This window comes from Gymnodraco acuticeps, unplaced genomic scaffold (assembly GCF_902827175.1).
Source record: "Gymnodraco acuticeps unplaced genomic scaffold, fGymAcu1.1, whole genome shotgun sequence".
In the NCBI taxonomy this organism is placed as follows: domain Eukaryota; kingdom Metazoa; phylum Chordata; class Actinopteri; order Perciformes; family Bathydraconidae; genus Gymnodraco; species Gymnodraco acuticeps.
Genome location: NW_022991078.1, coordinates 1 through 22,399, shown reverse-complemented (window position 1 = coordinate 22,399; position 22,399 = coordinate 1). Strand labels below are relative to the sequence as shown.

General features: G+C 42.2%; 3 protein-coding genes across 3 annotated transcripts; 1 reads left to right on the top strand and 2 right to left on the bottom strand.

Annotated features, from left to right (window-relative positions):
• Window positions 1–70: 70 nt before the first annotated feature.
• Window positions 71–8,738, bottom strand: chmp4c (charged multivesicular body protein 4C). Its single transcript, XM_034236793.1, is given in 6 exon segments — window positions 71–428; window positions 3,527–3,656; window positions 6,615–6,723; window positions 7,056–7,233; window positions 8,324–8,425; window positions 8,428–8,738. Coding segments are annotated over 6 exon segments (699 nt in total). The 5' UTR covers window positions 8,546–8,738; the 3' UTR covers window positions 71–366.
• On the top strand, window positions 8,568–16,097 carry zfand1 (zinc finger, AN1-type domain 1). Its single transcript, XM_034236792.1, is given in 10 exon segments — window positions 8,568–8,763; window positions 9,297–9,451; window positions 11,415–11,457; window positions 11,853–11,892; window positions 11,985–12,021; window positions 12,024–12,111; window positions 12,598–12,689; window positions 12,874–12,992; window positions 14,928–15,083; window positions 15,800–16,097. Coding segments are annotated over 10 exon segments (927 nt in total). The 5' UTR covers window positions 8,568–8,740; the 3' UTR covers window positions 15,974–16,097.
• A 144-nt stretch (window positions 16,098–16,241) lies between these two features.
• On the bottom strand, window positions 16,242–22,189 carry LOC117560039 (zinc finger protein 708-like). Its single transcript, XM_034236790.1, has 3 exons — window positions 21,896–22,189; window positions 18,129–18,428; window positions 16,242–17,869 (listed from the first exon to the last, which is right to left on the bottom strand). The coding sequence occupies exons 1-3, from the start codon at window positions 22,101–22,103 to the stop codon at window positions 16,479–16,481; spliced, it is 1,899 nt and encodes a 632-aa protein (XP_034092681.1). The 5' UTR covers window positions 22,104–22,189; the 3' UTR covers window positions 16,242–16,478.
• Window positions 22,190–22,399: the final 210 nt, after the last annotated feature.

Genomic DNA, 22,399 nt, shown 5'->3' with positions numbered 1-22,399 from the left:
TCCATTTGTGATTGAAACTATTTCCAAGACCCTGTAAAGAAAGTAAATAAGAGAAGACTTTAAGACCAACTGTAGGAGATTAGTTTATTGATCCAAGCAGTTTATTTACAACATTAATGCAAAAATCAGACTTTATTTACAATTAGAAACAGTGGTTTCCTCATACCTTCATTTTTAATTAAGTACTTCTTGTACACGCTGTAAAACAACAACAACAACAACAACAACAGCTAGGAGGATAAACACATCTACCCTCTGTTAATCCTTCACTTATCCTCGATATATATCACCTGTAAAGTGGCTTCAATATAACGCTCTTCATTTCCCCTTAATAATTAAAAGCTAAAAGAGAGAGAGGTAACGTGATTAAGTCGCCCACGATGCCAGCGTCCGCATGTCGTCCTCGTCCTCAACTCTCTTCTTAGTGGCTGCAAAGAGAAGGAAAGTTAATCAGGTTATTATGGGATAGTTATCAGGGTTAATCAGCTGTTCCCGTTTATCTTATTCTGCATTAACTCGGTCACTGACAACATTTAGCCGACTGCATGTGTTCATCTCTGACGTGGATATAGTTTACTTCTCCTGCACTACTTAATAATACCTTATATTTATTATAGCGCTTTTTCCATGACCCAAAGCGCTTTACAGATACACACTACACACACATATCAGACGTACATGTAACGGTCATGTACTGTGGACAATACCCACAGGAGCAAATTCAGGTGAAGTGTGTTGCCCAAGGACACAACGGCTTTGCAGATGCAGCGGAGGAGGCGGGTTGCGCCCCCTTGGTCAATGCACAGCCCACTGCGCCACACCTCAAAGTCATCGAGGCGCTTTACAAGTATACACTAGACTCCTGGATTGCTAAACTTCTGGAGTGCTAGACTCCTGGTGCTAGACTCCTGGCGCTAGACTCCTGGTGCTAGACTCCTGGTGCTAGACTCCTGGCGCTAGACTCCTGGTGCTAGACTCCTGGTGCTAGACTCCTGGCGCTAGACTCCTGGCGCTAGACTCCTGGCGCTAGACTCCTGGCGCCAGACTCCTAGTTCTAGACTCCTGGTACCAGACTCCTAGTTCTAGACTCCTTGTACCAGACTCCTAGTGCTAGACTCCTGGTACTAGACTCCTAGTTCCAGGAGTCTGGTGCTAGACTCCTGGTACTAGACTCCTGGTGCCAGACTCCTGGCGCTAGACTCCTGGCGCCAGACTCCTGGCGCTAGACTCCTGATACCAGACTCCTAGTACTAGACTCCTAGTTCTAGTCTCCTAGTACTAGACTCCTAGTACCAGACTCCTGGTACTAGACTCCTGATACCAGACTCCTAGTACTAGACTCCTAGTTCTAGTCTCCTAGTACTAGACTCCTAGTACCAGACTCCTGGTACTAGACTCCTGATACCAGACTCCTAGTACTAGACTCAGTTATAGACTCCTGGTACTAGCCTCCTAGTTCCAGGAGTCTGGTGCTAGACTCCTGGTGTGCTAGACTCCTGGTACCAGACTCCTAGTTCCAGGAGTCTGGTACTAGACTCCTGGTTCTAGACTCCTAGTTCCAGGAGTCTGGTTCTAGTCTCCTAGTTCTAGACTCCTGGTGCCAGACTCCTGGTTATAGACTCCTGGTTCTAGACTATTGGTACCAGACTCCTAGTTCTAGACTCCTGGTACTAGACTCCTGGTTCCAGGAGTCTGGTTCTAGTCTCCTAGTTCTAGACTCCTGGTGCTAGACTCCTGGTGCCAGACTATTGGTACCAGACTCCTAGTTCTAGACTCCTGGTACTAGACTCCTAGTTCCAGCCGGTGTGTCCTTGGGCAAGACACTTCACCTGAACTTGCTCCTGTGGGTATTGTCCACAGTATCTGACCATTGCATGTATCATATATGTGTAATGTGTGTATATGTAAAGCGCTTTGAGTCATTGATAAAGCGCTATAATAAATGTAAGGAATTATTATTATTATTATTAGACTCCTGGTTATAGACTCCTGGTACTAGACTCCTAGTTCTAGACTCCTAGTTCTAGACTCCTGGTACCAGACTCCTGGTGCCAGACTCCTGGTTCTAGACTATTGGTACCAGACTCCTAGTTCTAGACTCCTGGTACTAGACTCCTAGTTCCAGGAGTCTGGTTCTAGACTCCTGGTTCTATCAATCAATCAACAACTTTATTAATCCCGCAAGGGGCAATTGGTTATGAGCAGCAGCTTATGTCATGAACACAGGCAGGAACATACAAGAAGAAAACACACAGATACACCCGGGAGCACAGATGTGGATAATTCCAATTTACACTATAAATAGTTCAAAGCATCACAATAATAAATAAATAATCAAGTTAAAAGCCTTTTCAAGAATTTAAAAGGGATGAATGATTTAGAAAAGCGATTAGTCCTTTGATCAGCACTGATGGCAACAGACAGAATTCATGTGAAAGTACATGACCTGGAGAATTCAGAATGCTCTCTGCTTTCCGCAGAATCTGTTGGTTACAGAAGGAATTTAAGTCTCTCTGTTTCACGCCGATGATCTTGGAGCAGGTTTTAACAATGCTGTTCCTGTCTTTCAGTGTAAGGCTATGGAACCAGCAGATACAAGAAAAACAAATAAGGCTCTCAATGAATGCTTGGTAAAAACGACAGAGAATGAAAGACTCCTGGTTCTAGGCTCCTGTTCTAGACTCCAGGAGACTAGTACCAGACTCCTGGAACTAGGAGTCTGGTACTAGTCTCCTGGTACTAGACTCCTGGTACCAGACTCCTGGTTCTAGACTCCTGGTACCAGACTCCTAGTTCCAGGAGTCTGGTACTAGACTCCTGGTTCTAGACTCCTGGTACCAGACTCCTAGTTCCAGGAGTCTGGTACTAGACTCCTGGTTCTAGACTCCTGGTACCAGACTCCTAGTTCCAGGAGTCTGGTGCTAGACTCCTGGTACTAGACTCCTGGTACTAGACTCCTGGTACTAGACTCCTGGTACTAGACTCCTGGGTCTAGACTCCTGGTGCTAGGATGGGTTAAAAGCAGAGAACACATGTCACTGTGTGCTCTGCATGTGTGCCCTTAAAGAGGGGTTCATCCCTCCCAATTCTAATCTATGTAAAATATTCTGGACAAATTACAAATGTTCTCTAAAATACTACAGAAACAGAAATGAAGACATAATTTAGTACTTCAATTTAGGAAAACTAAGTGACAAAAGTAAAATATTACAGTGTTGAGAGGTTTTATAAAGAATGTATGTTTTGCTGTTGCTGTTTTGATTATTATTGCATATTGTCTGTCTTGTCCTCTGCAGTAATTTCCTCTGAGATACTTTTACCTGGTCACTGCCAACATTTAGCTTATTGTATTTATTTATTTCTGACATGGATATAGATTACTTCTCCTGCATTTACTCAAGTACAAGATCTGAGAACTTCTACTTAAGATCTGAGTTCTTCTCCGACCTCTGAGTAGAAGTACGATTAGGAAAACTTAGAGTATAGGAAGTACTGCAGTAATCCCTCTGATATATGTGTCTCTTACTCGCTCGGTGACTGCTGGGTCTCGCTGAGGGCAGTTTGCTGCTCGGCACGCTGGGTAATCCTCCCATCCTCTTCATGTTCTCCTCCAGCTCCTCCTGCTCCAGCTCCTCCAGCTCAGCCAGCAGCTCGTCCTGAAACCAGGGAAGTAATCAGATTACTGTCTCTAAACATTGGGGCACGCAATGACTCCAAACACATTTGTGTTCAACATGTAAGAAGTAGAAAGTACAGGTATTTGAGTTCAACATGTAAGAAGTAGAAAGTACAGGTATTTGGGTTCAACATGTAAGAAGTAGAAAGTACAGGTATTTGAGTTCAACATGTGAGAAGTAGAAAGTACAGGTATTTGTGTTCAACATGTAAGAAGTAGAAAGTACAGGTATTTGAGTTCAACATGTGAGAAGTAGAAAGTACAGGTATTTGAGTTCAACATGAGAGAAGTAGAAAGTACAGGTATTTGGGTTCAACATGTGAGAAGTAGAAAGTACAGGTATTTGAGTTCAACATGTGAGAAGTAAAAAGTACAGGTATTTGTGTTCAACATGTAAGAAGTAGAAAGTACAGGTATTTGGGTTCAACATGTAAGAAGTAGAAAGTACAGGTATTTGTGTTCAACATGTGAGAAGTAGAAAGTACAGGTATTTGAGTTCAACATGTAAGAAGTAGAAAGTACAGGTATTTGAGTTCAACATGTAAGAAGTAGAAAGTACAGGTATTTGGGTTCAACATGTGAGAAGTAGAAAGTACAGGTATTTGAGTTCAACATGTAAGAAGTAGAAAGTACAGGTATTTGAGTTCAACATGTAAGAAGTAGAAAGTACAGGTATTTGAGTTCAACATGTAAGAAGTAGAAAGTACAGGTATTTGAGTTCAACATGTAAGAAGTAGAAAGTACAGGTATTTGTGTTCAACATGTAAGAAGTAGAAAGTACAGGTATTTGGGTTCAACATGTAAGAAGTAGAAAGTACAGGTATTTGAGTTCAACATGTAAGAAGTAGAAAGTACAGGTATTTGTGTTCAACATGTAAGAAGTAGAAAGTACAGGTATTTGGGTTCAACATGTAAGAAGTAGAAAGTACAGGTATTTGAGTTCAACATGTAAGAAGTAGAAAGTACAGGTATTTTGAGTTCAACATGTGAGAAGTAGAAAGTACAGGTATTGTGTTCAACCATGTAAGAAGTAGAAAGTTGAAATACAGGTATTTGGGTTCAACATGTAAGAAGTAGAAAAGCTATAGGTCACGGTATTAGTGAGTTCAACATGTAAGAAGTAGAAAGTACAGGTATTTGAGTTCAACATGTAAGAAGTAGAAAGTACAGGTATTTGAGTTCAACATGTGAGAAGTAGAAAGTACAGGTATTTGAGTTCAACATGTAAGAAGTAGAAAGTACAGGTATTTGAGTTCAACATGTAAGGAAGTAGAAAGTACAGGTATTTGTGTTCAAACATGTAGGAGTAGAAAGTACAGGTATTTGAGTTCAACATGTAAGAAGTAGAAAGTACAGGTATTTGTGTTCAACATGTAAGAAGTAGAAAGTACAGGTATTTGAGTTCAACATGTAAGAAGTAGAAAGTACAGGTATTTGAGTTCAACATGTAAGAAGTAGAAAGTACAGGTATTTGTGTTCAACATGTAAGAAGTAGAAAGTACAGGTATTTGAGTTCACACATGTGAGAAGTAGAAAGTACAGGTATTTGAGTTCAACATGTAAGAAGTAGAAAGTACAGGGTATTTGAGTTCAACATGTGAGAAGTAGAAAGTACAGGTATTTGTGTTCAACATGTAAGAAGTAGAAGTACAGGTATTTGAGTTCAACATGTAAGAAGTAGAAAGTACAGGTATTTGAGTTCAACATGAGAGAAGTAGAAAGTACAGGTATTTGAGTTCAACATGTAAAGAAGTGAGAAAGTAAAAGGTATTTGAGTTCAACATGTGAGAAGTAGAAGTACAGGTATTGTGTTCAACCATGTAAGAGTAGAAAGTACAGTATTTGTGTTCAACATGTAGAAGTAGAAAGTACAGGTATTTGAGTTCACATGTAAGAATAGAAAGTACAGGTATTTGAGTTCAACATGTGAGAAGTAGAAAGTACAGGTATTTGAGTTCAACATGTAAGAAGTAGAAAGTACAGGTATTGAGTTCAACATGTAAGAAGTAGAAAGTAACGGTATTTGAGTTCAACATGTAAGAAGTAGAAAGTACAGGTATTTGAGTTCAACATGTGAGAAGTAGAAAGTACAGGTATTTGAGTTCAACATGTAAGAAGTAGAAATGTACAGGTATTTGAGTTCAACATGTAAGAAGTAGAAAGTACAGGTATTTGAGTTCAACATGTAAGAAGTAGAAGTACAGGTATTTGAGTTCAACATGTAGAAGTAGAAAGTACAGGTATTTGAGTTCAACATGTAAGAAGTAGAAAAGTACAGGGTATGTGAGTTCAACATGTAAGTAGAAGTAAGGTTGAGTGTCAACATGTAAAAGAGAAAAGGACAGGGTATTTGAGTTCACATGTAGAAGTAGAAAGTACAGGTATTTGAGTTCAACATGTTGAAAGTAGAAAAGTACAGGTATTTGGAGTTCAACATGTGAGAAGTAGAAAGTACAGGTATTTGGGTTCAACATGTAAGAAGTAGAAAGTAACAGGTAATTTTGAGTTCACATGTAAGAAGTAGAAAGTACAGGTATTTGTGTGTCAACATGTAAGAAGTAGAAAGTACAGGTATTTGAGTTCACATAGAAGTAGAAAGTACAGGTATTTGAGTTCAACATGTGGAGAAGTAGAAAGTACAGGTATTTGGGTTCAACATGTAAGAAGTAGAAAGTACAGGTATTTGAGTTCAACATGTAAGAAGTAGAAAGTACAGGTATTTGTGTTCAACATGTAAGAAGTAGAAAGTACAGGTATTTGAGTTCTAAATGTAAGAAGTCAAAGTAAAAAATCGTCAGAAAAATAAGTAGTGGAGTAAAGTACTGATACCAGAAACATGTACTTAAGTACAGTAACAAAGTATTTGTACTCCACTACTTCCCTCCTCTGGTTCTGTGTAAGCTGTTCTGTTCTGTAGGCTAGAGTGAAATATCCGTACCTCGTCAAACGTCTCTCCAAAAGGTCCGGAGATGGCGTCGCTGATTTCTCGAGCGACGTCTTGTTGCTCCGTGATGTCCTGCATCAGATCGTCTATCTTATCAATGTCCCTGAGAACGGACGGTGAGAGGACAGGAGAATCAGAATCCCTTTATTCGTCCCACAGACGGGAAATGTACATTTGTCACAGCCGAAAAGAGCCAACGACAGCTTCATGTTAACTAAGAAGAATGCATTATTTACAAAATACACATCCTGTAACAGTTCTGAAGATTTAGCAGCCAGGTATATATTGCACATCATTTGTATTTCACAGCCAGGGGTGTTATAGCATTTTGTGTGTGTGTGTGTGTGTGTGTGTGTGTGTGTGTGTCTTTAGGAGTTTACACACAGCTGATTAAAACAACACAGATTATATTTTCTTTCTGCTCAGTTCTCTCACATGTTCTCGTGGACCTGCTTCATGGCCTTGGCAGCGAAGCCCATGTTCTTCAGGACCTCAGTGTTGGTGTGAGAGTTCTCCAGAGCCTCTCTCTGAAACTCGATGGTGGACAAAGTGCCGTCGATCTGCGTCAGCTGCTGCTCCAGACGCTTCTTCCTCTTCAGCGCCTGCAGGGCGGCTGGGACAGAAACAACACGGAGGAGGATCATGTTTTTATTTCTCAGACAGCGCCTAAATAAATACCTGGCAGTGCTGGGCGTCAAAGACAACAGGTTCCTCCCTTTGTATAGTCTGAGGTGATTCAACAGGCAAGGCTTCACCCGAGAAAACATTAGATGAGACTCAACTTTGCATCCAACCAGAAACACTTCCATTTAATATCGAATTATCAATTTCTTGCACAATAATAACCTGCATTACATTTGTATTTCCACGTGTATGTTTAACTGTAATGCTATAAGGTGCATGAGGTTTCAGTTAACTCGCATGAATACGTATATTAGGATAAGTTGCAGGTTATATATGTTAAGTACAGTTGTACTGAAAACACACAGTTTCCTGTAAAGGGAAACTCAACTATAACTCAGTTTTATTTAATCTCTTTCTCTCTCGTTACAAACCTGTTCAACTCGCTGCTGCTGACGAAACTGTTATCTTCAACAAATAAAGAAAATCACTGTAGGCCAAATATCTGATACCTGGATACAGAGGTGTAAAGTGATCAAGTACTTTTACTATCTGAGTACTTCTACTTTTACTCAAGTACTTCTACCACCTCTGCCTGGATATAAAAACGGAATCTGATATATTTAAACAACCTCTTCAATACTTGTTTACCTGTGTTGTTTCTCTTAAAACGTGTCCAAAATAGAAGCCAAAAGTAAACACACACACACACACACACACACACACACACACACACACACACACACACACACCTGTGCTCCTACAATATTTGTGTATAATACCATTACACCCTACAAGTACACAATAGCGATCGTTCACTGTTCCAACTGGCATGCTCACACACACACACACACACACACACACACACACACACACACACACACACACACACACACACACACACACACACACACACACACACACACACACACACACACACACACACACACACACACACACACACACACACACACACACACACACACACACACACACACACACACACACACACACACACACACACACACACACACACACACACACACACACACACACACACACGTATGTGTGTGTTTTTGTACCTCTCTTGTTTTTGGTGCCGTTCTTCTTGGCTATCGTCAGCTCCTGCTCGATCCTCTTCTCCAGGTAGTCCTGTTTCTTGGTCAGCATTTCCTCCGTCTCCGCAGTTTGTGGATGGCCTCCTGCGGGGAAGGGCCTCCTCTGGACCGGCTGTGTTTGGACTTCGAAGAGCTGGAAGAACTGGAGCTGGAGCTCCCTTTGAATAACTTCGCGATTTTACTCATTTTAGCAGCTTTTCAGGTTAAATAGTAGCTTCGTGGATCGAGTGTCCCAGCCTCGCTGCCCTACTGTAAAGTGTTTTTTCTTCTTCTTTCAGACGGGTCGGTTGGTGGCGGATTTTCCTGTTGGACTGCTTTCAATTCAAACCAGCCAGTGAACGCACCTTTCAACACACCTTTCACCATTACCTGAATGACGTCATGACACCTGACACCCTCCCCAGGTCGGTTACAATTCAAAAAATGTTTTTAAAAGTTTTTTTTTATTGTGAGAAAATGATTATAAAAAAACTCCTTATTAAATATAAAGGGGTAAATTAATACTCTTTCACTATTAAAAATAAAGTAAATGAATATAAATCTGTCGTAGTGGGTGAAACTCGGTCACGTGGTTTCAGCACACCTGAGTGACGTCATGACACCTGACAGATCGGTTACAATTTAAAAAAGTTTCGAACGTTTTATTTTTATTTTAGGGAAGAAAATAATACTAATTTGTTTTTATTATTAAATATAAAGGGGTACGTTACACTGCTAACATCCATGGTCGTAGTGGGTGAAACTCGGTGACGTGGTTTCACTGCTGGGGTCAAAGTTCATGTTGACACCAGGAAGTATTCAGACTGTTAAAACATGTCTTCAGACCAATCGACAATATAGAGAAGATTTAATGTTGTTGTTTTCTTTCTCATGTATTTATTATTTAGTTTTTTGTATTTGTTTACCCCTGCCATTCTCCTGCTCCACTCTCATCCAGCAGGTGGCGGTATTGCGCCTATCGCCTACTGCCGTTAAACCACCGAAGAAGAGAGAAGCGTTGTTTACTTCATCAGCTGTTTTCCACTCGCTTTGTAATCATGGCTGAATTTAACATCGGGAAGCATTGCCGGATCGATTCCTGCCACCAAAACGGTGTGTATCCTCTCCTCTCACTCACAATACGATCATTTATTAACCTGTGTTATTCTGGAGTTGTGTTCAGAAGAAACACAATATAACGGCTCTTTAGCTTCGTTAGCATGTGAGCTAACTAACTGGCGTTAGCGTTACATGTTTGGTAAACTAGCTTCTAACTGCTAACCAAACTGTTATAATTAGCATAAAACACCAGCGCACAGTTGTTTTAATGTATACTATGTGGGTGAGAAAGTGTGTTTAATCAGTCATTAGTAGTTGTGGTACTTTCTGAGGCTTTAACATTAGTTTGAGAATATTATTTAGAAGTAAACAATCCCTCTTTGTAATGTTTACTAGCCTCCTTATGCTAACTCAACTGAGAAATATATACAATATAGATTACACTAAAGTATGATTTAATGTTAATTGTTTTAGAATAATTTCTTTAAACCTTGTGTTGATAAACAGCGACTGTTTAGCTTCCTTAGCGTTACATGTTTGGTAAACTAGCTCCTAACTAGCATACTAACTGCTAACCAAACTGTTATAATTAGCATCAAACGCCAACGGTAGAGTTGTTATAACTTAAACAATATGGTTGGCAAAGTGTGTTTAATTAGTCATTAGTAGTTGTGGTATTTTCTGAGGCTATAACATTAGTTTACGGATATTATTTAGAAGTAGAGAATCCCTCTTTGTAATGTTTACTAGCCTCCTTATGCTAACTCAACTGAGAAATATATACAATATAGATTAAACTAAAGTATGATTTCATGTTCGTTGTTTTAGGGTTATTTCTTTAATATCCACCATCCTGTAATGTCAAAGCTATGCTCATGTGCTTTTAAATATGTGCTGCAATCTGGAGTCAAATGATCCATAGTTTGAGTTTCTCATTTTCTTAAAAAAAGATCTGTATTTTTTTACTTTTTATTTGAATATCCAGAATATTTGAGATATTTTTGTTTGTATTTTTTACATTTTATATAATATTTTTAATTTAATTAGTTAATTATCTTTTCCACTTTTTTAAGTATTTTAAGTATTGTATTCCTCAAAGTATCTATCTCTCTAAATGAACAGGTGAATTCAAGACAGGGACAAACAGACTAGATATACAAATACAGATTACATACAAACTCTACTGTATTGATGTTTTACATGTCTAATATATGTAATGTAAAGAGCTTTGGGCACTGGGAAAAGAGCTCAAATAAATACCATGACTTATTATTATTAGTAAAGTAAAGAAACTCATTAAGTGGTTCACTTTCATTAATGTAGATTTGTGTGTATAAAATGTACATACAATAAGAAGAGTTATTGACTAACAAGTGGTCTGAGGGGTTCATACATTTACGGACGCGTGTGGTGTCGTGGATAGAGCGTTGGTGTTGGGATCAGGGGGGCACAGGTTCAAACCCCACTGCAGTCAGCATGTCGTTGTGTCCCGGAGACTCTTCACCCCAAAGTGCTCCTGTGGGGATTGCCCTCAGTGTTGAGTCTGTGAGTCGCTTTGGATAAAAGCGTCTAACAGTGACCTGTGATGTCATTCAGCAGAAATCAACATGAGCTTTTTTTCTAAACTAAGGCCCCGTCCACACGGAGACGGAAACGAACCAATGTCGACACCAAAAAAGCCGTCTGTCCACACGAGACCGCTCGACCCGCTGGAGACCCTGTAGTACATATGCCGGACCTGTAAGTGGCGCTGTAAAATAGCAATACCAAAAGCAGCGAAGAAGACCCCCCCCCCCCGAGCATGGTTGCCATTGTTGCCCTTCTGTTTATTCTCCGCGGTGGATTTAGCTAAATCGCAGCGAACCGTCCATACGATAAAGAACTATAGCGGATAACACCCGTTTCGTCTCCGTGTGGGCGGGGCCTAAATGTCCCTCGGGAGTTAAAACCATTTCAGGCTTCAATGTGTTGTTGTTATGTCTTCCTCTCAGACTGACGCTGTTCTCTTCTCATTCAGATTTCCTCCCGTTCGTCTGTGATCTGTGCCGCGGAAGTTTCTGGTAAGAATTCAGGAAATGTCCACAGATTGAAAAGTATTAAGAAAGACACAAGGCTTTAAAACAATCATCATTTGCTCATTTACTACCGAGGTGGGAGAAGTACTCAGATCTTGTACTTGAGTAAAAGTCGAAGCTACATTCTCATTTTATCAGCTGATCCGTCACAGATATATTTATAACTAATAAAGTTGTACATAAACCACCAACAGGATTTAATCATTGCTCACTACGTATCGTCCCAGTTCTTAAATATACTAATATGTGTTAAATGCACAATATGTTTCTCTGAACTACAGGGAAGCAGACGTACGAAGTTGCATTAAATTAAAATGGTAATTAAATGAACTTTTGCTTTAACTACTTCTTGTTTCTGATGAAATGTATTTTTGTTTCAGCCTGGACCACAGGAGCAGAGAGGCCCACTCGTGTTCGGAGGTACGCTGTGCTCCATCTTTAGAAACACACTTTTAACGTTAGATCTGTTTCGGCTCAGTTGTTTAAATGTTTTGACCCTTTTCTTTCACCAGGAGCCGGTGAAGGCGGAGCCTCGGACGACTGGAGGAAATAAAGTTATCCGTGTTCGTTTCAAGACTGCAGAGGGAAGGAGCTGCTGCCTGTCGCCTGTCCGCAGTGTGGGAGACAGCTCTGTCTGGCGTACGTAAACATGCTGCTCCACAACAAGTTAAAGAATAATGAAAACAAGCTAAAAAGATCTGCCAATAGAACAAGTGAACATGAGCTCGGTGAGACGTCTAGAGATAAGAAACGATATTTAGATAAATCACTTTGAACTAGCAGGAGAACTCATTGTGAACTATATTTCACCAGAATCAGGAAATGTTGTTTCAAAATAAGCCTCAAAAGGTTTAGTTTCCTGATGTTCGTTGGTGATTTCCAAATAAATATGTGTTTCATCTGAGAAACGACTCAAAGTGAGATTATTTGACTGAACAAGATGATGCTTTGTCTAAAAACAAGACCTGACATCTCACTGTCACTTCTGAAGTCAGTGTGTCTCATATCAGGAGGAGAGACACTGGACACGGATACTGCGCAAGATTTCAAGTTTTTGTAGTGGAATAAAAAGGGATGCATTTCTTGTTCTGGTAAACTAACATTTGTCTTCTTCTTGCCTCACAGCCACCGTCACCAAGACGATCACGAGTGTGAGAAGTTGGAGGTCCAGAAGCCTCGAATGGCCGCCACCAAAGAGCTGGTGCAAAAAATCGTAGGTGAGTTTCAGAGTTAATTTCTAATGTGATTCCGTATTTGTCCACAGAATCAGAATACCTTAATTAGTCCCACGGAGGAGACGCTTATTGTTACAGCAGAAAAGAGCCTTCGTGTTGACGAGAAGCATGCATTCAAAAAGAGGTGTTTCTAATATGCTGTACGTCTGTCTGTGTTCCCCCTCAGACTCAAAGGACACATCTAAAGCTAAAGGACGAAGAGGAGCGAAGAGCAGCACCACAGCAGCTAAAGTGGCGTTAATGAAACTGAAGCTTCATGCTGCGGGAGACAAGGGGCTTCCACAGGTAAGACCCTACTTTAAAGAGTCCTCTCCTGCTGATGTTCAGGTGTATATCAGTATGTAGTGTCTCTACTTTAAAGAGTCCTCTCCTGCTGATGTTCAGGTGTATATCAGTATGTAGTGTCTCTACTTTAAAGAGTCCCTCTCCTGCTGATGTTCAGGTGTATATCAGTAATGTAGTGTCTCTACTTTAAAGAGTCCTCTCCTGCTGATGTTCAGGTGTATATCAGTATGTATTGTCTCTACTTTAAAGAGTCCTCTCCTGCTGATGTTCAGGTGTATATCAGTATGTAGTGTCTCTACTTTAAAGAGTCCTCTCCTGCTGATGTTCAGGTGTATATCAGTATGTAGTGTCTCTACTTTAAAGAGTCCTCTCCTGCTGATGTTCAGGTGTATATCAGTATGTAGTGTCTCTACTTTAAAGAGTCCTCTCCTGCTGATGTTCAGGTGTATATCAGTATGTAGTGTCTCTACTTTAAAGAGTCCTCTCCTGCTGATGTTCAGGTGTATATCAGTATATAGTGTCTCTACTTTTAAAGAGTCCTCTCCTCTGATGTGCAGGTGTATATCAGTATGTAGTGTCTCTACTTTAAAGAGTCCTCTCCTGCTGATGTTCAGGTGTATATCAGTATGTAGTGTCTCTACTTTAAAGAGTCCTCTCCTGCTGATGTTCAGGTGTATATCAGTATGTAGTGTCTCTACTTTAAAGAGTCCTCTCCTGCTGATGTTCAGGTGTATATCAGTATGTAGTGTCTCTACTTTAAAGAGTGCTCTCCTGCTGATGTTCAGGTGTATATCAGTATGTAGTGTCTCTACTTTAAAGAGTCCTCTCCTGCTGATGTTCAGGTGTATATCAGTATGTGGTGTCTCTACTTTAAAGAGTCCTCTCCTGCTGATGTTCAGGTGTATATCAGTATGTAGTGTCTCTACTTTAAAGAGTCCTCTCCTGCTGATGTTCAGGTGTATATCAGTATATAGTGTCTCTACTTTAAAGAGTCCTCTCCTGCTGATGTTCAGGTGTATATCAGTGTGTAGTGTCTCTACTTTAAAGAGTCCTCTCCTGCTGATGTTCAGGTGTATATCAGTATGTAGTGTCTCTACTTTAAAGAGTCCTCTCCTGCTGATGTTCAGGTGTATATCAGTATATAGTGTCTCTACTTTAAAGAGTCCTCTCCTGCTGATGTTCAGGTGTATATCAGTATGTAGTGTCTCTACTTTAAAGAGTCCTCACCTGCTGATGTTCAGGTGTATATCAGTATGTAGTGTCTCTACTTTAAAGAGTCCTCACCTGCTGATGTTCAGGTGTATATCAGTATGTAGTGTCTCTACTTTAAAGAGTCCTCTCCTGCTGATGTTCAGGTGTATATCAGTATGTAGTGTCTCTACTTTAAAGAGTCCTCTCCTGCTGATGTTCAGGTGTATATCAGTATGTAGTGTCTCTACTTTAAAGAGTCCTCACCTGCTGATGTTCAGGTGTATATCAGTATATAGTGTCTCTACTTTAAAGAGTCCTCTCCTGCTGATGTTCAGGTGTATATCAGTGTGTAGTGTCTCTACTTTAAAGAGTCCTCTCCTGCTGATGTTCAGGTGTATATCAGTATGTAGTGTCTCTACTTTAAAGAGTCCTCTCCTGCTGATGTTCAGGTGTATATCAGTATATAGTGTCTCTACTTTAAAGAGTCCTCTCCTGCTGATGTTCAGGTGTATATCAGTATGTAGTGTCTCTACTTTAAAGAGTCCTCTCCTGCTGATGTTCAGGTGTATATCAGTATGTAGTGTCTCTACTTTAAAGAGTCCTCTCCCCCCCCTCCCCCCGCGCTCTCTCCCCCCCCCTCCCCCCCTGCTCTCTCCCCCCCTCTCCCCTCTCTCTCTCTCTCTCCCCCCCCTCTCTCTCTCTCTCCCCCGCGCTCTCTCTCTCCCCCTCGCTCTCTCTCTCTAGGCGGAGAGGACATATTTACAGGTTTATCTCCCGAAGGACTCCAAAGCCTCGAGCCAGCCGATGTTCTTCTGTTCTAAGTGGAGCGTGGGGAAGGCGGTGGATTACGCAGCTTCTCTGGCGAGTCTGAAGAACAGCAACAACATCCTGACAGCCAAGGTGCGGAGAATCTGACCGTCGACCCTTTACTGCCGTCTTATAGCTTCATTAAAACAAGTCCGTTGTTAACAGTGAAGCTCTTTTACATACAATGCTAATGAAAAATCATTTTACCGTGATGTTTGAAACGTACTAACCCTACTTTCATATATTTAAACATAAATGATATTTTTGATATCCTGTGACTTTTTCCCATTTAAACTAGCTTGTAATCGGAAAGAGAAATAGTATCGCAAAAATCAGACGAGCACGTTGAGTATCGATAGTCAAAAATAGTCCCAGTGTAATATGTTTAAAAATATTAAAGTATGTCTTAAACATCATGGAAAAAGTGATAGTTAAGCAGAGGCGAACCGTCAGGGCCTTCAAGGTGTTCAGAGAACACTCAGATAATTCTATGAATCATGTGTGTCGTTGATCTGTTTGTCCTTCTCGGACCATGCTCTACGCATTTCAGCGGCGGGGGGGGGTGTCTACAGAAGGTCCAGTTGTGATTAACATGGTGGCACAATGAAATAAGTGTCAGATTGTGACGTTAATGTAGATATCCCCCAAAAAGAGTCATAGTATTTTATGTTGAAAACGACTGACATTTCTTTTTGCTTATCTGAACACAAAGTAGTTATTATTAGTATATTATAGTATTTCCACATTTTCTTCTTCGTGTTATTGATTCACACATTTGAATAAACTTGAATCTCTCTCCGCTCTCGTAGAAGCTGCGTCTGTGCCACCCTCAGACGGGCGAGGCTCTCCAGATGGACGACACCCTGCTGTCCCTGCTCTCTCACCCAGAAACGCCCCTCTTTAACGGGGGAGACGTTGTGCTGGAGTACCTGGAGAACCAGAGCTCCGGCCTGGATGTGTCCGACTACATCAGCCAGGTTTAACTGACGTCCTTTAGAAAGTTCAACGAAGCTCAGCGTAAGTTAAAGCTTTTCACCTCAATCTCCAGCCAAAGACTGTCAATAAATGTTCTGTGCAAAAAATAAAGTTTCTGAAAAAACCCTTAAATCAGTTTGTTGATGGAAAATGACACGTGTTGTATTTCTCATGGAGAAGTGGGATAAAGTCAGAGTATAGCGAAAACATTAGTGGGAATAAGGCACGGTATCGTAAGTCGTTTAAAATGACAGAAAAGTCACAAACGATCCAGTATGCCTTTGGGACCGAGACACACACCGGTTAACTCTTTAATAATCAAGAGGAAGCACCTCACGGTGAAACCAGTCAGCAGCTTTTTGTATGTGAACACCAAAGAGAAAGGAGGGCGATGAAACGTTTGAAGTCTTTAATTCTCAGAGTTCAGCTCTGAGACCTACTCTTTATATACAACACGTTCTGCAGAGCTCCAGCTCCAGGTTCTAAAGTCAAAGTCTTAGAGCGGCGTTGTGTTCAGGGACCGATCTGCTCCTCTATCTCCTCGCAGACCGTGTCGCCGACAGCCACCACCGTCTCTTCCTGTTTGTAGGCGAGCGCCGGCATCATGTCGTCGTCAAACAGGATGTGCGGTTCCTCCTCCTCCTCAGCTGCCCCCCCCCCCTCTCCATGCATGCGCTTCCTGTGCTGCTGCAGGTTCCCGCTGCGGTTGAACCTGGCGCCGCAGCGCTCGCAGCCGTGCGGCCGCTCCCCCGTGTGGATGATGACGTGACGCTGCAGCTGCGAGCGGCACTTCTTGTCTTTCCCGCAGATGTGGCAGACGAAGGACTGCGCGGGCCGCTCTCCGTTGGCGTGGACGACCTCTCGGTGGCGCTTCAGGTGTCCGAGGCGCCGGAAGCTTCGGCTGCAGAAGTCGCATCCGTACGGCCGCTGGTCGCTGTGGATCAGAGCGTGGCTCGACAGCAACGAGCGGAACTTGAACACCTTTCCACAGATGGAACACGGGAACTCTTTGGATGGCGCGGCGCTCCTCCTGCGGTTGGGATTCTGCGCCCCGTTGCTTCGGAGGTGAACGCGGTCGTGATGCTGCTTCAGGGATGCGGCGCGGTGGAAGCTGCGCGGACAGAGGACACATCGGTGCGGCCGCTCCGCAGAATGAATGCGGCCGTGCGCGGCGAGAAGCGCCTCTGACTTCAGGCGCTTCCCGCAGACGCTGCAGGGGAACGGGGCGTCAGGCGGCGCGCGGTCCATCGTGGTGTTGCTGTGCACCAGGATCTTGTGGCGGTTCAGCTGATACTGGCGTCCGAATTTACGCCCGCAGATGTCGCAGAGGTGCGGCCGCTCGCCCGTGTGAACCTGGAAATGCACGGCGAGCTGCGAGCGGCACGGGAACTCTTTACCGCAGAAGTCGCAGAGCAACGAGCTAACCGGCGGCGCTTTCTCGCCACCGTCAGCGTCCACGTGCACGATCTTCTTGTGGTGCTCCAGATCGTTGGCTCTCATGTACGTTTTGGGACACATATCGCAGCGGAACGGTTTCACCCCCGAATGGATGACTTCGTGCGTTTTGAGGCGTGATCGGCAGCTGAAGGTCTTCCCGCAGGCGGAGCACAGCCACGCGGGCGCCGGGCGATGTTTCTGGCGATGTTTCGCTCCTTCGGGATGCAGGCGCGTCAGGTGGTGCTGCAGGTTGTCTCTGCGGTTGAAGCGCAGCTCACACAGGTGGCAGGCGAAGGGTTTCTGACCCGTGTGGATGAAGGAGTGGCGCGCCAGGCTCGCCTTGTTCTTCATCACTTTGCCACACACCTCACACATGGTGCTGCCCGGCTCCAGCTTCACCGGGCGCAGAGGTGCATGCTGGGAGTCGGAGTCCAGTTGGGGAGGCGAGGCAGGGGGGGGAGAGTCATCTGAAGAGGGGGGAGAGGAAGGAGTTAATGAAATGAAATAAAAGTAAATGATCAAATATTCTTATAAACAAACATAAATACTATTAAACTACTATTTTCGAAACATTACAGAAAAAATAGATCCTACAAAAAATATAAAAGTCTTTTAGATTTTAGAAAATATAAAAAAATATATTAAAAATGGATTTAATATAAAGAATACATAAATATATATATAATAAAATAATATGTCTCGGTCTGATGATGATTGAAGTCTCACCTCCTTCAGCAGGAGTCCAGATGGGGTCACCTTCCTCCTCCTCCTCCTCTTCCTCTTCCTCTTCCTCCTCGGGGGGGTCAGTGACAGCCGACACCCTGCGGCGCCCTCGTTGCACCGGACTCTGTTTTGTGGTCTTCTTCCTCAGGGGGGGTGCCCTCCTCTTCAGGGGAGGGGGGGGGCTCCTCCTGCGGGGGGGCTTGATGGTTCTGGTTCTGGTCCGGTTGGTGCAGTGCTGCAGCAGAACCCCGTCAGAACCATCTGACCTCACTGCGAAACACTGCAGCAGAACCTCAGAGGAGCCTGAGAGAGAACAGAGGTTTATTATAAACACAAATATACACCTGAACATCAGCTGGAGAGGACTCTTTAAAGTAGAGACACTACATACTGATATACACCTGAACATCAGCAGGAGAGGACTCTTTAAAGTAGAGACACTACATACTGATATACACCTGAACATCAGCTGGAGAGGACTCTTTAAAGTAGAGACACTACATACTGATATACACCAGAACATCAGCTGGAGAGGACTCTTTAAAGTAGAGACGCTACATACTGATATACACCAGAACATCAGCTGGAGAGGACTCTTTAAAGTAGAGACACTACATACTGATATACACCTGAACATCAGCTGGAGAGGACTCTTTAAAGTAGAGACACTACATACTGATATACACCTGAGCATCAGCTGGAGAGGACTCTTTAAAGTAGAGACACTACATACTGATATACACCAGAACATCAACAGGAGAGGACTCTTTAAAGTAGAGACGCTACATACTGATATACACCAGAACATCAGCTGGAGAGGACTCTTTAAAGTAGAGACACTACACACTGATATACACCAGAACATCAACAGGAGAGGACTCTTTAAAGTAGAGACGCTACATACTGATATACACCTGAACATCAACAGGAGAGGACTCTTTAAAGTAGAGACACTACATACTGATATACACCAGAACATCAACAGGAGAGGACTCTTTAAAGTAGAGACGCTACATACTGATATACACCTGAACATCAGCTGGAGAGGACTCTTTAAAGTAGAGACACTACATACTGATATACACCAGAACATCAACAGGAGAGGACTCTTTAAAGTAGAGACGCTACATACTGATATACATCAGCTGGAGAGGACTCTTTAAAGTAGAGACACTACATACTGATATACACCTGAACATCAGCTGGAGAGGACTCTTTAAAGTAGAGACACTACATACTGATATACACCTGAACATCAGCTGGAGAGGACTCTTTAAAGTAGAGACACTACATACTGATATATACCTGAACATCAGCAGGAGAGGACTCTTTAAAGTAGAGACGCTACATACTGATATACACCTGAACATCAGCAGGAGAGGACTCTTTAAAGTAGAGACACTACATACTGATATACACCTGAACATCAGCAGGAGAGGACTCTTAAAGTAGAGACACTACATACTGATATACACCTGAACATCAGCAGGAGAGGACTCTTTAAAGTAGAGAACACTACATACTGATATACACCTGAACATCAGCAGGAGAGGACTCTTTAAAGTAGAGACACTACATACTGATATACACCTGAAACATCAGCAGAGAGGACTCTTTAAAGTAGAGACACCTACATACTGAGATACACCTGAACATCAACAGGAGAGGACTCTTTAAAGTAGAGACACTACATACTGATATACACTGAACATCAGCAGGAGAGGACTCTTTTAAAGTAGAGACACTACCATACTGAGATACAATCCCTGAACATCAGCAGGAGAGGACTCTTTAAAGTAGAGACACTACACATACTGATATACACCTGAACATCAGCAGGAGAGGACTCTTTAAAGTAGAGACACTACATACTGATATACATCTGAACATCAGCAGAGAGGACTCTTTAAAGTAGAGGACACTACATACTGATACTACACCTGAACATCAACAGGAGAGGACTCTTTAAAGTAAGGAGACACTACATACTGATATACACCTGAACATCAGCAGGAGAGGACTCTTTAAAGTAGAGACAACTACATACTGATATACACCTGAACATCAGCAGGAGAGGACTCTTAAAGTAGAGACAGTACATACTGATATACACCTGAACATCAGCAGGAGAGGGACTCTTAAAGTAGAGACACTACATACTGATATACACCTGAACATCAGCAGGAGAGGACTCTTAAAGTAGAGACGCTACATACTGATATACACCTGAAACATCAGCAGGAGAGGACTCTTTAAAGTAGAGACGCTACATACTGATATACACCTGAACATCAGCAGGAGAGGACTCTTTAAAGTAGAGACTCTACATACTGATATACACCTGAACATCAGCAGGAGAGGACTCTTTAAAGTAGAGACGCTACATACTGATATAGGCCTACACCTGAACAGCAGCAGGAAGGACTCTTTAAAGTAGAGACCTACATACTGATATACACCTAACATCGCAGAGAGGGACTCGTAAAAGTAGAGACGCTACATACTGATATACACCTGAACATCAGCAGGAGAGGACTCTTTAAAGTAGAGACCTACATACTGATATACAACTGAACATCAGCAGGAGAGGACTCTTTAAAGTAGAGACGCTACTACTGATATACACCTGAACACAGCAGAGAGGACTCTTTAAAGTAGAGACACTACATACTGATATACACCTGAACATCAGCAGGAGAGGACTCTTTAAAGTAGAAGACATTACATACGAGATACACCTGAACATCAGCAGGACGAGAGGCTCTTTAAAGTAGAGACACTACATACTGATATACACCTGAACATCAGCAGGAGAGGACTCTTTAAAAGTAGAGACACTACATACTGATATACACCTGAACATCAGCAGGAGAGGACTCGTTAAAGTAGAGACACTACATACTGATATACACCTGAACATCAGCAGGAGAGGACTCTTTAAAGTAGAGACACTACATACTGATATACACCTGAACATCAGCAGGAGAGGACTCTTTAAAGTAGAGACACTACATACTGATATACACCTGAACATCAGCAGGAGAGGACTCTTTAAAGTAGAGACACTACATACTGATATACACCTGAACATCAGCAGGAGAGGACTCTTTAAAGTAGAGACACTACATACTGATATACACCTGAACATCATCAGGAGAGGACTCTTTAAAGTAGACACTACATACTGATATACACCTGAACATCAGCAGGAGAGGACTCTTTAAAGTAGAGACACTACATACTGATATATACACCTGAACATCAGCAGGAGAGGACTCTTTAAAGTAGAGACACTACATACTGATACACACCTGAACATCAGCAGGAGAGGACTCTTTAAAGTAGAGACACTACATACTGATATACACCTGAACATCAGCAGGAGAGGACTCTTTAAAGTAGAGACACTACATACTGATATACACCTGAACATCAGCAGGAGAGGACTCTTTAAAGTAGAGACACTACATACTGATATACACCTGAACATCAGCAGGAGAGGACTCTTTAAAGTAGAGACACTACATACTGATATACACCTGAACATCAGCAGGAGAGGACTCTTTAAAGTAGAGACACTACATACTGATATACACCTGAGCATCAGCAGGAGAGAACTCTTTAAAGTAGAGACACTACATACTGATATACACCTGAACATCAGCAGGAGAGGACTCTTTAAAGTAGAGACACTACATACTGATATACACCTGAACATCAGCAGGAGAGGACTCTTTAAAGTAGAGACACTACATACTGATGTGTCTCACCTGTGTGTCTCCAGCCCAGCTGTTGACTCAGCAGATCCACCTGGACAGCAGCGTCTCTCCGTTCTGCTGAGTCGCTCTGACAGCCCACTTCTTTCCTTGTCTCCTCTTTCCTCGTCTCCTCCTCTGGACTCTCCCATTGGCAGCCCACCTCCCTCCTTGTCTCCTCCCCCCTCAGCAGGAGCTCACAGAGCGGCTCTCCGGACGACATCTCTGCAGAAAACAGATATAAAATAAAATGTTTTCTAACGGTTTCTATGACAACAAGAAAGATGAAAATACAGATTAATAAAAGGACTTGAGTTTTGATCATTTATCAAGTTATTCAGAGAGTATATACTATAACCATTATAACCAAAGATAGATCTATTTTCGGTACATTACAGAAAGACACATATTCAGAAGAGTATTTACACAAAATACTCTCCATTTCAGATACCTAAAGGGACAGAGACATTAACATAGCAGTGTTTCCCCTATATACAAATAGCGTTTTTTTTATTATAA